This window comes from Akebia trifoliata, chromosome 3 (assembly GCF_017979445.1).
Source record: "Akebia trifoliata isolate Shusen 1 chromosome 3, ASM1797944v1, whole genome shotgun sequence".
Taxonomy (NCBI): Eukaryota; Viridiplantae; Streptophyta; class Magnoliopsida; order Ranunculales; family Lardizabalaceae; genus Akebia; species Akebia trifoliata.
The window spans coordinates 33,473,517-33,487,862 of NC_141377.1; the positions used below are offsets into that span (position 1 = coordinate 33,473,517).

The 14,346-nt window shown below is 37.2% G+C and overlaps 1 protein-coding gene across 2 annotated transcripts in view; it reads right to left on the bottom strand.

The window, feature by feature from the left end:
* Positions 1 to 819: 819 nt before the first annotated feature.
* Positions 820 to 14,346, bottom strand: part of LOC147406481 (RNA helicase family protein) — a 78,463-nt gene continuing 64,936 nt past the window's right edge. Inside the window, exons 31-35 of one of the 2 annotated variants that reach the window (XM_086434546.1) lie at positions 10,866 to 11,081; positions 8,461 to 8,553; positions 7,374 to 7,496; positions 1,353 to 1,449; positions 820 to 1,236 (exon numbers count right to left, since the gene is read on the bottom strand). In XM_086434546.1, the coding sequence (XP_086290672.1) occupies positions 1,375 to 1,449; positions 7,374 to 7,496; positions 8,461 to 8,553; positions 10,866 to 11,081 (507 nt within the window). In that variant the 3' untranslated portion in view covers positions 820 to 1,236; positions 1,353 to 1,374. Of the gene's footprint in view, positions 1,237 to 1,352; positions 1,450 to 7,373; positions 7,497 to 8,460; positions 8,554 to 10,865; positions 11,082 to 14,346 lie in introns of those variants that run through there. The other variant, XM_086434548.1, reaches the window with a different exon arrangement.

A 14,346-nucleotide genomic window follows, 5' to 3' on the forward strand; every position in this document is an offset into this window, starting at 1 on the left:
AGAAAATCGTTGTTGGTGGTGGTTTACAATTGAAACAATTTTCTTTTTATTTCAGAAAAATCGACAAATAACTTGCACATTTTTGGAGGATTATTTGCGTAAATGGGGGTAGCTCTTAGATTTTCTATATTTATGGCAAGCCTTGGAAACAAGATCACGTATGAGGAAAATCATCAGAGAAACCAAGGGCTGAGTTTTGCACCAATATCATTTGGGTGTTTTTGGTGTATTGGTTTAATTCATATCAAATGACATCAAAGTTAGCACCACATAAAGGGTTTCAACCTTGGAAGGAGCGACGCAACACAGTCCCCCAAAACGAAGGAATGAAGGGTATCAAGGTGAAAGAAAACCTCCATAGCTATTATGTGCCTCCACGGATGGCGCCGCAGGGCATGGCTGTGTGCTACAACCCCAAGAGATGACAGCTAAAATTTCCACATCAAATTTTTTTAATTTTTAATTTTGTGATTTGATTTGCAGTTTAACTTGCGATTCAACTTCTATAAATTCTGATAAGAGAAGAGAAAATATATGAATTTCTCTCCATCTCTTGTTTGGATTGTTTAGTGGGGAGAGGAGAAGAGAAAATCGGTGAGTTTTCTTTCTTTCCAATAGTGGAGAGACACCCTTTTAAAATATTTTATAATTCCAACTCTGCCCCTAATTCTCTTTTAAGACATTTTAACATTTCGAAGTTGTCCCAATTTCTCTCCTGTTAAACCAAACATGGTGTAAAGAAATTGAGTTTCTGTTCTCTTAATGGGGTTCTCTTCTCTCCACTTCTCTCAATCCAAACAAAGCGTAAAATTGCACGACTAAAAAGCAACAGCTAAATAAATTGATCAAAATTAGAAAGGGATGATCGGTTTACCTTTAGATAAGGACACCAAAGTTGACAAAATACGATTTTTGACCATAAACAACATTAAAATTTTCTTCCCTCCCTCGTCATTTTTGATGCTCCTCACACATCTATAGGCTGCATTCTTGAGGTCAACTGATCTTAACAGCTTCCCGACTCTTCGTTTTCTTCTCGCTTCGCTTGATTGATCTTCTATCTCCATAGATATCTATTAAATATACTTGTCCAGACATGCTATCCTGTTAGCTAAAGACTGATGGGAAGAAGCTTTTGAGTGCCCATAAATATTAATAGAACTTCAAATTGTGCCAGAACAGTAAAGAAGTGACTAGACCATTCCAGTCTTCAAGGTGCAATTCCATGTGTAATACCTATCGATTTGAAAAATGAGAAGTGTTACATGACACAAAATGGTGAAGGGGATACTCGAACTAGTTCCATAACAAATATCAATTATCACATTATGTAGTTTTCGTAAATAGCATACCTTTGTTGCATGAATACATTTATTATTGGGGTTTGCCTTCTTCCAACAACAGATGGATGATAGATCTTATAACTTCATTCTCAATAACAGTCCTGATCTGAAATGAACGAAATTTATGCATGATTCCAAGGTTGCAGGATGTTTTATCCATTCAAGTATAGTCAAAAGACTAAGAAACAGAAGATACTGACAGTTTGAGATTGTGTGGAAAATAAAAGGCTTGAACCCTACTAATACAAGATCCATTGAAGCACATATTATAAAAATAATATAAAAAAATCAGTGTAGCAACGACCATGAGGCTATTGTGCAAAAGTTTCTGTAAAACATCAAATTAAGTCAGCATTGTCCATTTGGCAGTGAAGTTCTTGCGTTTCACAACATATTTGAAAGTCAATTTCTCAAGTGCTAATGTGAAAAGTGGTCTAAACTGTAAAGTAGGGCCGTGAAATGCAATTTACTAGTAGGGCAAGGGCATTTATGTTGTGTAAAACAAACCAACAATTAAAACTTCAACCAGAAAGAAGTCTTGGTCATAAAGGAAAGGCACCTTCCCAATGGTAATATTGTAGGTCGTGCCCGACAATAGTTTCCCACACCCCCCCCAACCCCCCCCCCCCCCCCCCAAAAAAAAAAAAAAAACCTTTGTTAGTATTATTGTGCCAGTACAACGTCATTTTTTTATCCATGAACTGTGTAAAACTTGATTCCCTGATTCCTATTAGGATAGGTAGGCAGCCCTTTCAAGGTGCAACTAGAAATTTATACAAAAAATAACATGACATAAGCAATCATTTTGTAGTTAATTGGTTTTGGCACTCATGAGATGTGTTTTCAAAATATTAAGTGACTTTGGGCCAAGTTAGCTCCACGGAGGAAACCCAAATGCAGTGGATCCTTGTAAATCTTAACCGGCTGTAGAATGGGAACAAGGGACAACTCATTTTCATGGCCTACACTCTAACTCAGCATACATCTGTCTATATATGATGTATTGATAAGACAAGAGCACGTTTATATTAATAATGAATTTTAGAGCATATATCACTTGATTTCTAAGAATGCTCAGATTGTTGGGGCTTGTTCCCCACCACCTTTTATATTCAGAGAAAGAGAAGAGATTACAGGAATTTACATGAATACCCTCATAACACTAATACACCAAAAACAACTAGACATGCACACACAAATTAACATAAGCACCTAACAACACTCCCTCAAGCTGGAGCGTGAATATCAAACGTGCCCAGCTTGATATTGACACCCTCAAGGAGCTTAGGTCCGACTGCCTTTGTGAATATATCGGCCAACTGATGAGAGGAAGAGATATGCTGCAAGTTCAGTGATCCATCCAACTTTTTCACAAACGAGGTGAATATTAACTTCCATATGCTTGATTTGTTCATGCAAAACAGAGTTAGAAACAATCTTCTCGATTGCCTCCTTATCACAATATAGTAGCATAGATTTCCAAATAGGAGATCCAAATTCACACATGAGTGATCGAAGCCATAGAAGCTCTCATGTGCCATGAGCAATTACTTAATTCAACACTGGAGAGTGATACCTCTGGTTGTTTTTACTCTTCCATGCAACCAAATTTTCTCCCAGAAAGGCACAATATCCTGATGAGTGTTGACAAATGACGATAGGTGGCAAATCTCGCCTACTTTACAGCAGTAAAACTTATGAGATCTAGATGACCATGGGACCAATATAAAAGTGCGCAGCTTAGGCTGGACTTGATATAACAGAGACTGTGATCAATTGCAACGAAATGAAAAGCTTGAGGAACATTCTTAAACTGATCGATCTTGCTCATAGCAAAGGAAATATCTGGCCATTTGAGTTACATAAATTAGTCAACCAACAAGTCGTTGATATGCACGTGGATCAGGAAGAAGATTATCTCCACACTCATGTAGAGAGCTCCAAATCCATGGGTGACGTAGCTGGTTTGCATCCAATCATACCAGTGTAACATAAAAGATCCAGGGCATATTTCCTTTGCAAGAGAAAAATGTTTTTCCTAGAGCAAGTATTCTCATGCCCATGGAAATATTTCAAACTTCCCAAATTGGTGGTACGGGGACCAAACTCTAAAGTTACACTTTCCGGAGTTGTTTGAAGTTTCCTTCGAGAAAAAGTAGTTTCTTCCTTTATTAATAGAGTTGGCGAGAGGGTCAATTGGGATTTTGGGTTTAGAAGGCCTTTTAAAGATTGGGAGCTAGAAACTTTAGCAAGATTTACAGATTGTGTGGACTCGGCGTGGATGGACTTTGATGTGGGTGACAGACGGGTATGGGTAGGCGCAAAAGATGGTAACTTCACTGTGCGGTCGTTGTATTTAGCTGGAGTTTAGAGTGACGATTACAGTTTCCCTCACAGCATGATTTGGAGTGCTTCTATCCCTTCCAAGTTTTCGGTGTTCATGTGGCTTGCCACGCTTGGGAGATTGCCAACAATTGATCTTCCGAGAAAGAAAGGGTTCTATCTCACCAAATTTTGTTGTTCATGCAAGAAAGACGGAGAATCAGTGAATCATCTTCTTCTTCATTGCAATTTCGTGAGTAAGATTTGGAGCCATCTTCTTGTTTTGTTTGATTTGGTGGAGCATCTTCTGTACTCTTGGAAAGACTCGTTAGAAAGTTGGCTGGATTGGGGAAGGTACTTCCTAAAGGCGAAACGCACACTTTGGGGATTATTAGCTTGAGAGATAAGTTGGAGCATTTGGAAGGAGAGGAACTGTCGTGTGTTTGACGGTAAAGAAAAGGTTTTGCAAGATGTGATCGCGGAGATTCTAGCCTTGTTTTTTTTTTTTTTTTTTTTATGTAAAAGATTTAAAGAATTTAGGGTCATTTTTTTTTTTGTTGAGAATTTCCTTGTGAGGTGGGAGAGGGTTTGTTATCGATATATGGGGTAGTATTTCTTGGTGTTGTTTGCGGTCTTATCCGCTTTTTGGTAGGTTTGTTTTCAATATTCTTTTGGCTGGTCTCCTCGACCTCCGTTCTTTTTAATGAAATCGTCTTTACCTATAAAATTAAAAAAAATCCCAAATCATTAGCTTCAAATATACGGCTTGATGCCGTTTTCACAAGAGTGATGAAGGACAAGTCATCTCCAGTGAGAATAATGTCAACAGGACCAAGAGAATAGTATGACCAATTGAGCCAAAATGGGTGAAGACTGTTTGATCAGATTGGCATCTCTGAAAGTCGATAATAAGTATCACTCCATTGAAATGATGAAACCCAGCACAAGGTGACTACTTCAAACCACATAAATACTTTACGTTTGCAACCCTTCTTCATTGAGTCCCCCTGAAGTAGGAACCCAGGGGAAGGAATCATATATACTGTTTCTGTTAGATGCCTGTAAAGAAATGCATTCTTCACATCCAGTTGGTAAAGAAGCCGATAAGCCGTAGTGGAGATAAGAAGATGAATACAAGTCAACTTAGGCACAAGAGCAAAGGGGGCATCATAGTCAAACCCATAAGTTTGTATAAAACCATGAGCAAGAAGATGGACTTTGTATCAAATAACACTACTGTCAAAGTGATGCCTAACAGTAGAGATCCAACAACAATCCATTGTTTTATTCCTAGGGGAAAGATGGACCATATCTCATATCTAATGAATTTGCAAGGTAGCCATTTCTTCTAGCATAATAATTTTCCAATTAGGATCAGCAAGAGAAACAAAGACCATGTGTGGGATAATCAGAGTCTACAACAGAAAGGAACACTTTGTAGGGAGAAGAAATAGCCTAATAACAAACATACTTGGCAAAATAGTAAAGAATTGCACAATTGCTAACCCCTTTGCGAATAGCAACAGGCAACCCAAGAACAAAAGTATCAATAAAAACAATATTGCTAGAAGGAATAAGTGGAGCAATAGGGCTAGAAATACGTATTGGAGTTGCCAGAGTTGAGGAAGGTTGTTGTGGTGTATGAGAGGAGGAATCGTGCCACTTATGATGAACATAAGTTTGATACTCCTTCAGCAACAAAAGGTCAATGGAATGGGCAAAGGTAAGGATACAAAAGGACCACTTGCAAAATAAAGAACATTTACAACAAAAAAACGACAAGATATTGGATCATAACATCAATACCCTTTATACATAGCAGAATAACAAACAAAAACACAATGAACCACCTTATCATCTAAGTTGTGGCGGTCAGGATGAAGATCTTGAAAAAACATGTACAACCAAATATACGTGGTTCAATGGAAAAGATATGAAGCATGGGATAAAATGTCTAGAAAGGAGTATGGCCATGAAAATGCAAGGTCACCTTGCATCCTTGAACTAATCATCTTTCGGATAACCTAGCCTCCTTCGTCCCTTGGGACCAATGAAGGGAAACATAGGATTATTCAACTGTTGGCCATCGACTACATCTTTTGCCCTGATATTAGGCCCTGGATCATCCTCTGTGGACGAACCTTCTGGAAGCCCTTATGTTTTCAGAGCCTTGATTGAACTCGGAACTACACTTGTACCAACTTATTTGAGTGTAACTTTAGACACAGAATACTGGGCCCAAACCAGGCTATCGACAAGTAGATTGCCATTGTATCTGACATCCATAAGGTGTAGGGATACTGGTCTTTTGTAGTTTAATTGATGTGATTTTAGCCAACTGCTGACTGAGCAACATTTCTGGCCAAAGATAGACAGGTACCTTACTTGGTAAATTGCTAAACCACACAGAATTTACCTAAAAAATTGAGGATAATAACTGGAAGCACCCCAACAAAAGACCTTGACAGAAAGAATGATATGGTACCAGCTAGCATAGTTGGTAAAGTTATGGGTGACCCTACTAGCACTAAGTTATTAATCTCATTAAAAATTGGCTTACTGATCTGAAAAAAAACAACAACGAAAGAATGATATGGTGTGTTGTATGTATATATATTTAAGATGTTAAGTTTATAGACCCCAACCCATTCCCATTTTGGGGGGAACAGATCTATTAATTCTTTGATTCCATTTAGTAAGAAGGATCTTGAACTAAGAAATAGACCCTATAAGAGAGATGTAGGGAGAGAAGCTCAAGAGTCATACTTCTAATTTTGTACTTTTACTATAAAATAAGCAGACAATATCCATGATCCGAGCCATTCCTAATTATTGTTGTCTTTAATTTAGGTTGCATTGTATTAGTGTTTAGTTGACTTACAATCAGCATAGTGCTCTGTACAGTACTTACATCTTATTCAAATGCAAATAACATATAATTCTTGCTCTCAAATCCAGCATAAGACTTCATTTGCTAACAATGAGGTTTTTTGTTCTTCTAAAGTTAGGATTCCGAAGCATCATCCTTTCAATCTATCAAATCAACTTAGGACATGAGTGATTTTTTTGAGTGTTGTGTTAGCCGCCTCCGCTCCCGGGTGTCACATGCTCACATATCATGCCCCTGTTTGACCTGTGACCCTCTTATATTCATAGTAGTGCCTCCCCCACCAGATTGATCTTTTGGGGTAAATGGTTTGTCAACATGGTAACAAAGCGCTAGGTTCATATAAGTCACAGGTTTGAATCTCCCCGTGGGAATTCTCCACTCTTATGGGTGAGGGGGACTGTTGAGTGTTTCGATATCCATCTCCACTCCTGGGTGTCATGTGCTCACGTATCATACCCCAGTTTGACCCATGACCATCTTATATTCATAGTTGCGCCTTCCCCATAAGATCAGTCTTTTGGGGTAAAAGGTTTGGCAACACTTTCGTCTTCTTCCATATCAAAAGATCCATCAAAGCCCTACGTGGCTCATCCCCACATCAAAAACTAAATGCATCTACATATTCTGAGCCCCTCTAATCATGTCTTTCCACAGCCAAAAATACAGAACGACATCCTCTTTAGATTAGAAAAATTCTCTCAAACCCAGGAAAAACACAATATAGACTACTGATTTAAGTATGCAAAATTCCATGCTATAAACAATTACTTCAGCAGGAATATTTTCAGGACAAGCACATTAATAAGGATGTCAAATACCTCTGGCTTTCTGATCAGCTCCTGTAGAACAGAATGAAGGGTTAATCTTAGTTCCTTGAATAGAACAGCAGTTTGGGCAGGAGCTTTCAGTTTTAACCAGCCATCTATTGTGACCAGCCCAGTCTGCAATGAAAACAAAATCAAAGCACATGATATTGTCCAATGAATAGCAAATAAGCACAAAATTGACATCAGAAAGAACTTGCACTTTCTTTTCTTTTTGTATAGGTGCTATATACCACAAAAAAAAAGTTCTAGATTTTTTTCTCATGATGGAATGTACATCTTTCTGGTCAAGAAATTTTATCGTGGAGAGCTTCAATGCGTGGGTGATAAAAATCTGGAATGGAAGGAGGAACAAGGGATATATTCATCTATTTTAAATTAATTATTTGTGAAATAATAATAGAAGTGTCTACTCTAGTATAGGATGTCTGTTTTTAGAAAAAATGTGTTTCTCCCTTCTATAAAAGGTATATGGGTCTTGAGTGAGTCACTCACTCACTCACTTGAGCTAATGTTGCAAAAGAGTTGGACCATCAAGCCAGTCAAGTCTTGATTGCATTCAACACTTCTGATGAATTCATCAGGAATATTTATTTTTTTACTCTATAGAGTAAAAGCAAATGAGAGGAAAAAGGGGCAACAAGAGAATCAGCAATGAGGATTTGCAGGTGTCACAGAAATGATACAAAGTCTTGTACTGTCTCGGGATAGTCATCTCATTCCAGTAAGGTAAGGAAGTGATGCATGAGGATAAATATTGTCTCATAACAGAAACCTACAATTTATTACACATAAAAGATAAACAACATAATTAACCCTTTAATATGAAAGAATTGAAGGTTCCGTTAAACAACATAACATTCGGTTTGTATTACTGCTATTAATCACAACAGCTGATATAATGGTGTGACATTATAGAGGTAGAACCTGAAATTCAATTGGCAATTAATAGCGCGCACAATATTTCTGCGTGTATAGCATCACAATATGAACCAAACATACAACCTTCATTATGAAACGAGTGATCGGCATGCATAGCAATGTGTGTACTAAAGCAAATGGTGGAGTACAGCTGGAATACCTGATGTTGAATAATAATGGAACCACCAAATAGCAGTATAGAGTAGGGAGAAATGATACTAGTATCTCGTAGAAATACTTTATTGGTTTCAACCTGAGAGTATAAAAAAAAACAAAAAACAAAAATCATATCATCAATATGGAACTTCACAAATTAATTTGGTTTATTTTGCGGTCCCTAAGTAGAAAATTAGAACTGATTTTCTAAGAAACCAAGTTGACCATATTTATAGATTATTATGATTCGATTACAAAAACTTCAACAATTTTGACTATTGTCAAGTAAATGGTCATTAAAGAAAAAGAATTATTGGATATGAAAAGAGTGCATGAAGCACTTGGACTTGAATATAGAAATGATATTGAAAATGGGATCCTTGAATTTGAAATGGCATATGACAGTGCAGTAATGAAAAGGTATTTCGGGATGAACATTTAGTTACTTTAAGAGTGGAAGTAACAAAAACCAGATAAACAGTCCTCTACTTAGGAAAAATGAGTGATCAATATGAAAAGAAAGTAAGATTATTCCAGAAGAGAATCTAACAACATAAGCTAGTAATTTAATGTTTACATTAACAAATGGAAGAAACGGGTGAAAAATAGAAGATGACAAAGAACAGGATGATAGAATCTAAAAAGAGGGATTATATTTGCAGAATAGCCGTATCTTCGAGGATAAAGTGCGGAATCTGCAAGATATTATCCATCTTGGGTTTGCTGTTTTTTGTGGGGAAAGCCTTTAAGGAGTTCAGGGGAACTTTTTTTGAATATTTTGTTGTTCATTGGGATATGATCTGTAATCTAGATGCTTCTTAGTTTTTTATCGTTTTTTTGGTTTGTTTTTGTACTTTAGGGGACTTCTCGTCCCCATTATCAATAAAATTTTCAACTTATCCCCAAAATATATATATATTGACAAAGGAAGAATCATCGACCTTAGAGGCAAATGCAACAATTATTTTTTTTATGCAACAAAGACAACTATTATGTGGGATGAAATTCCTAAAATATATTGAAAAAGTAGCAAAAGAAGTTCCTGGGGAATCTATGAAAAAAAATAAAGACTTAAGAAAACTTGGCAGTGGAATAATGATATGCTTAAAACGTCATAAGTGGGAAAAAAAGGTCTAATAAAAATATTGGCAAATGACTATAAAGGAAGAAAACATAGAAAGGTTTGAGACTGCAAAAAGAAATGAAGATAGTGGTATGTAAAGCTAAACGTAAAGCATATAATGATATGTATAACAGGCTTGGGAAAATAGGGAGAGCAAGAAAGATGTCTAGAAGCTAGCATAAATTAGAAAAAAGAAAACTAAAAGACCACATGTAATGCACTAGGTTTGCAGAACTTGTGAACACCCCCCCTCCCCTCCTGAAACACAGATCAAACATGGGGGGAAAACCCAACCAAAAAACCAACAGCATTACAGTGATCATAACACTCTAAAAACATAAACAGAAGGATGATTTCACAACAGGTCAAAAAATAAAAATGTGCAAAACAGTGAAGAACTGATCATGCTGCAATGATTACGAGAAAATAATTCTATTTCTTCACTTGGAGTTTAGATTCATGCATGGGTCAAAATCTCGAATCGAATCGATGTTTCAATTTTTGCAAAAAATGAAACGATACCGAAGCTTTCATTTACATTTAAATAAGGGTCCTTCACAGGAGACCATGGTCAAGGGGCATGTCATCACTTTGAAAACACAACAGGGGCGTCTAAAATATTTAGCAAAGCAGGCCTCATCAAAATGACCAAATCTTCCATAAAAGACAAAGGGCATGAATCGAAACTTTGGGTTTTTAGAGAGATTTCGCAGCCACAGAAAAAAATTAGACACAGGAGGAGAAGAAGAAGGAAAGAAAGGAAGAAGAAGACTACAAAATCACTGAAACTACCATTGTTTCGGTTTCCTCTTTGTTTCGTCTCGGAACCTCCAAAAACCAATTAGGCCCAAACATACCGAAATGAACGAGATTTTGAACCATGAATTCATGACTAATTCTTGCTCTGTTACCATCCTCAACAGTTGGGCTTCAATTAATACAGAAGAAGAGGAAATTAGGGAGAATACAAAAGGTTTTGACTACCATCTTTTAGCAATCTTACATTCTTACTAAGCAATCAAGCACAGTAGTCACATATGTTAATTGTCATGAATTAAATATAAGGGTCGATTTGTGAAATAAAAGAAAGAAGAAGAAAAGGACTAGTCTTTCATAGTGAACATACACAAAGAACATTTATTTGAGAGGCTCAGCATACAGCATTTCTTTGAGCCATGCCTTATTTAACTAATGTCAGGGCACTATTATTTAGAGTTTAAATTAGTAAACAGTAGAATGAATGACGAGAATCATTTATATTCCAAAGAGGTTGAAGCAGTGCAAACCTTATCAAGGTAGACCAGAAATGGGTGCTGATAAACTTTTACATTGTTGTTGACAGACGATGGGTGTATGTAAACTTCTCTTCTTCCATCATACCAGATTGGACGACCCTTTGTTGCAGGACTAGCAGATAGTTTTGCATTGCTTCCGAAAGCTACACCAACAATGCCATCCTCAGTGGCAGCCACATTGGGATATAAACCTGCACATAATATTGACTGCAAAGGTATCTTGAGAATTTATTTCCAGGACCAATTCAATGCCACGACACTCAATCTCAAAATACAAGTGAGATAGGGTTCATAGAATCAGATAATGAAATAAGTTTCGAAGATAATAGATACTTTTACCAAATAAGGCAAACTAAATTCCCCTGGTCAGTCGTGAAGGCTTCTATAGAAAAGAAAAGAAAAAAGTTGCATTGAACTATTCTATAGTGTATGGAGAATGCCTTTTTTCATGGTGAATTTCACGGAGTGGTTTACATGGCTAAACTTCCTTTATTTAATTCTACGGAAGATGTTGAAGCATGCATGTGAAAAAAGCCTATACATGCTTTAAGCAATCTCAAATGATTATTGTTTGAACAGTTCAATCAAGAATTGCAGAGAAAGGGATACAAGAGATGCAGATCAAATCATATGGACAATTTGAAGAGGTAACAGGACAGCTATAATGAGTTCGTACAAGGAAGATATTCTCATTATATGAAATTATACATTTTATATTCAGAGCAGCACATACATTTCACAATCTCAAATGATTTTCTCATTATTGATGTTGAAAATGCATTTGAGTACCTGATGCAAATGCAGGTTGTTGGAGAAGCAACAAGTAGATTTGGAGGAAGAAACCATTCATACTGCAAGTAATATGATAATGGTTTCTTTAAGATTGGATCACTCTCTATCTTCCTCCAAAGGTTTAAGACGAGCACATAAACACCTTACCCATATCCACTTTACAAGATACCATGACTAACATTAGCTAATGGTAGATACTTCCGCATTACAATTCTCTCAATTGCCATTGTAAATTAGTTATTTTCTTAAATACTTTTTTTTTTTTTGTTCAATAAGAATGCATATGTTGTACGTTATAACAAGTCTTACCCCACAAAAAAACAATAAAACAGAAGAAGAAGATACATAACCTAAAACAACGAAAAATAAAGCTTGATAACAAGATATTAGATAGGATATTCGTATCCATATCCATGGGGTGACAAACCTTTCATCAACAAATCCTGGATGTTAATAGTTTATACAAGATTAATATACATAGGCTCCACTAGAGACAAGATTTAAGAAACTGTTGTCAATATATTAGTATTGGAAATAATGTCTTGTAATGTATTATTATTTCCTAGTTTCCTAGATTTCTACTATTTCTATGTAAGGGCATGGCATTTTTGTCCATTCACATTGGTTAATATAAATATCTGTCAAGCTCTCATTATGGACTTGACAATTACCTTTTCCGCAATTCTTCTTGGTATCAAAGCCCTAGAGGACCCATGGATCCCCTCCTTGAGTTTTCCTCTTCGGTTTTTGGAATCTTGAACCATCATCTCCTCTCTTCTCCTCTCCTCTCCTCTCCTCTCTTTTCCTCCCTCATCAACCCTCTAGATCTTGAGACCTAATAATCTAACAAGAGCTTCCTTAGAAGGTAATCGCATGTTGCAATAGGGATTGTATCAATGATCACATATTGCGTTAGATTTTCTACGCTGTGTTTCTACTCTACGATAGGTTGTTTAGATTTATCCCTGCCTTACGATAGGGCTGTTGGGGTACTACTTGATGCCTGTGATAGAGTTTTGTTTCTGCCATAGCTGGACTGTGTGCTGCCCTGCGACAGCAACAGGGTGTTGTTTGGAGCCTGCGATAGGATTTTCTGCCCTTGCTGCTGCCTCATGACAGCGCTGCTGGTTTTTTGAACTGCAAAAGAGGTTTTGCTGCCCTACGACAGTGCTGCTGCTAGGTGTTGCTGTTTTTTGACTGCAATAGATTTTCCTTTGCTGATTTTCTGGTCTAGAAGGTGCCCTTTACCTCATGATTTATTCCATATTGGGTTGAGATTACGAGAGATCTCCTATCAAACCAAAGTTACTAATTTCTTATTCATTGTGAGCGATGACATCAAATCAAGAGACCAATGATTCTACCACTATTCTTGGGACAAATTCCTCAGCCCAACATATTACCAGTGCTCTATTAGATGGTCGGAATGTGCAGTTATGGTCTCGCTCTGTGAGACTTTATTTGAATAGTAGAGGTAAATTTTGATGGCTTTTGGGGCACTGTTAATAAGTCACTCCTCACTAATCTCAAAATTGAACAATGGGAGATCGACAACTACACTATTCTTGGATGGCTATTTAATTCCATGGAGCAATGCATCTATATCATGTTTATGTACCATTAGACTGTCTCATCTTTATTGTCAACCCTCACTCAGACATATGCGCATGCTAAGAATGACTTGAGGATTTATGAGCTTTATCGAGGCATTGCCCAGGCTACCCAAAGACTCAGAGTGTAGTTGATTATTTTTGGTTTCTTCAATTCTGTTGGGAAGAGCTCTCTCATTATGAGTCTATGGCTAAGTTGTCTGCAAAGGCAGCCGGGTATGTAGTTACGAGGATTGCTCAAAATGAGACATACCAGTTTCTCATGGTTTAGGTCCTGAGTTTAAGGCACTTCAAACCCAGATTCTTAACACCACTCATCTACCTTCTTTATTTGAGACATTTGCAACCATTGATAGTGATGAGTGTCGTCGTTGTATAGTTCCTTCGTAGACTCAGGCCCTTAGTATTCTTTCTGCTCCAACTACAAATCAAATGGATCTAGTAGCTAATTCAGATTTTTCAACTCTCGTGCCCAGAGAACTAGGAGTCGTGGTCGTGGTTAAGGGAGTGATCTTACTTGAAATCATTGTGGGAAGGCTGACTATGAGATAGTCTGATGTTTTTAGTTCTATCCCCATCTGTTGTGATCTCCTACCACTCCTTTGGGGCATTCTGCTCCACGTGCTATCATTGTGGAATCATTACCAGTTTCTCCCACTGATCTTTTTGCTTTCCTTGGTATTATTGATTTGCAACAGTTTCAAACCCAGATTGTCATTATTGTACGAGATCAGATCATGCTCATACTCGCTCATCTTTAACTGTGGCCTCAGTTACCATACCACCAGGTACATCATTTGCATTTCCTGTCACTTAGTCGGGTTTTGCTCTTCTAATATGGGTACTTGATTATGGTGCCTCTGATCACATGACCGGTGAGTCTAGCCATTTTACTTCTATTTTTCCTGCTACACATAAGGAGGTTTGCTTTGCTGATGAGTCCCTTACACCTATCCACAACAAGGGTACCATCATTTTATCCTTTGGTTTTTCCCTTCATTCAGTGTTTCATGTTCCTCGCTTATCTCTTAACCTTTTGTCTGTGAGTAATATTACCAAATCTCCAAATT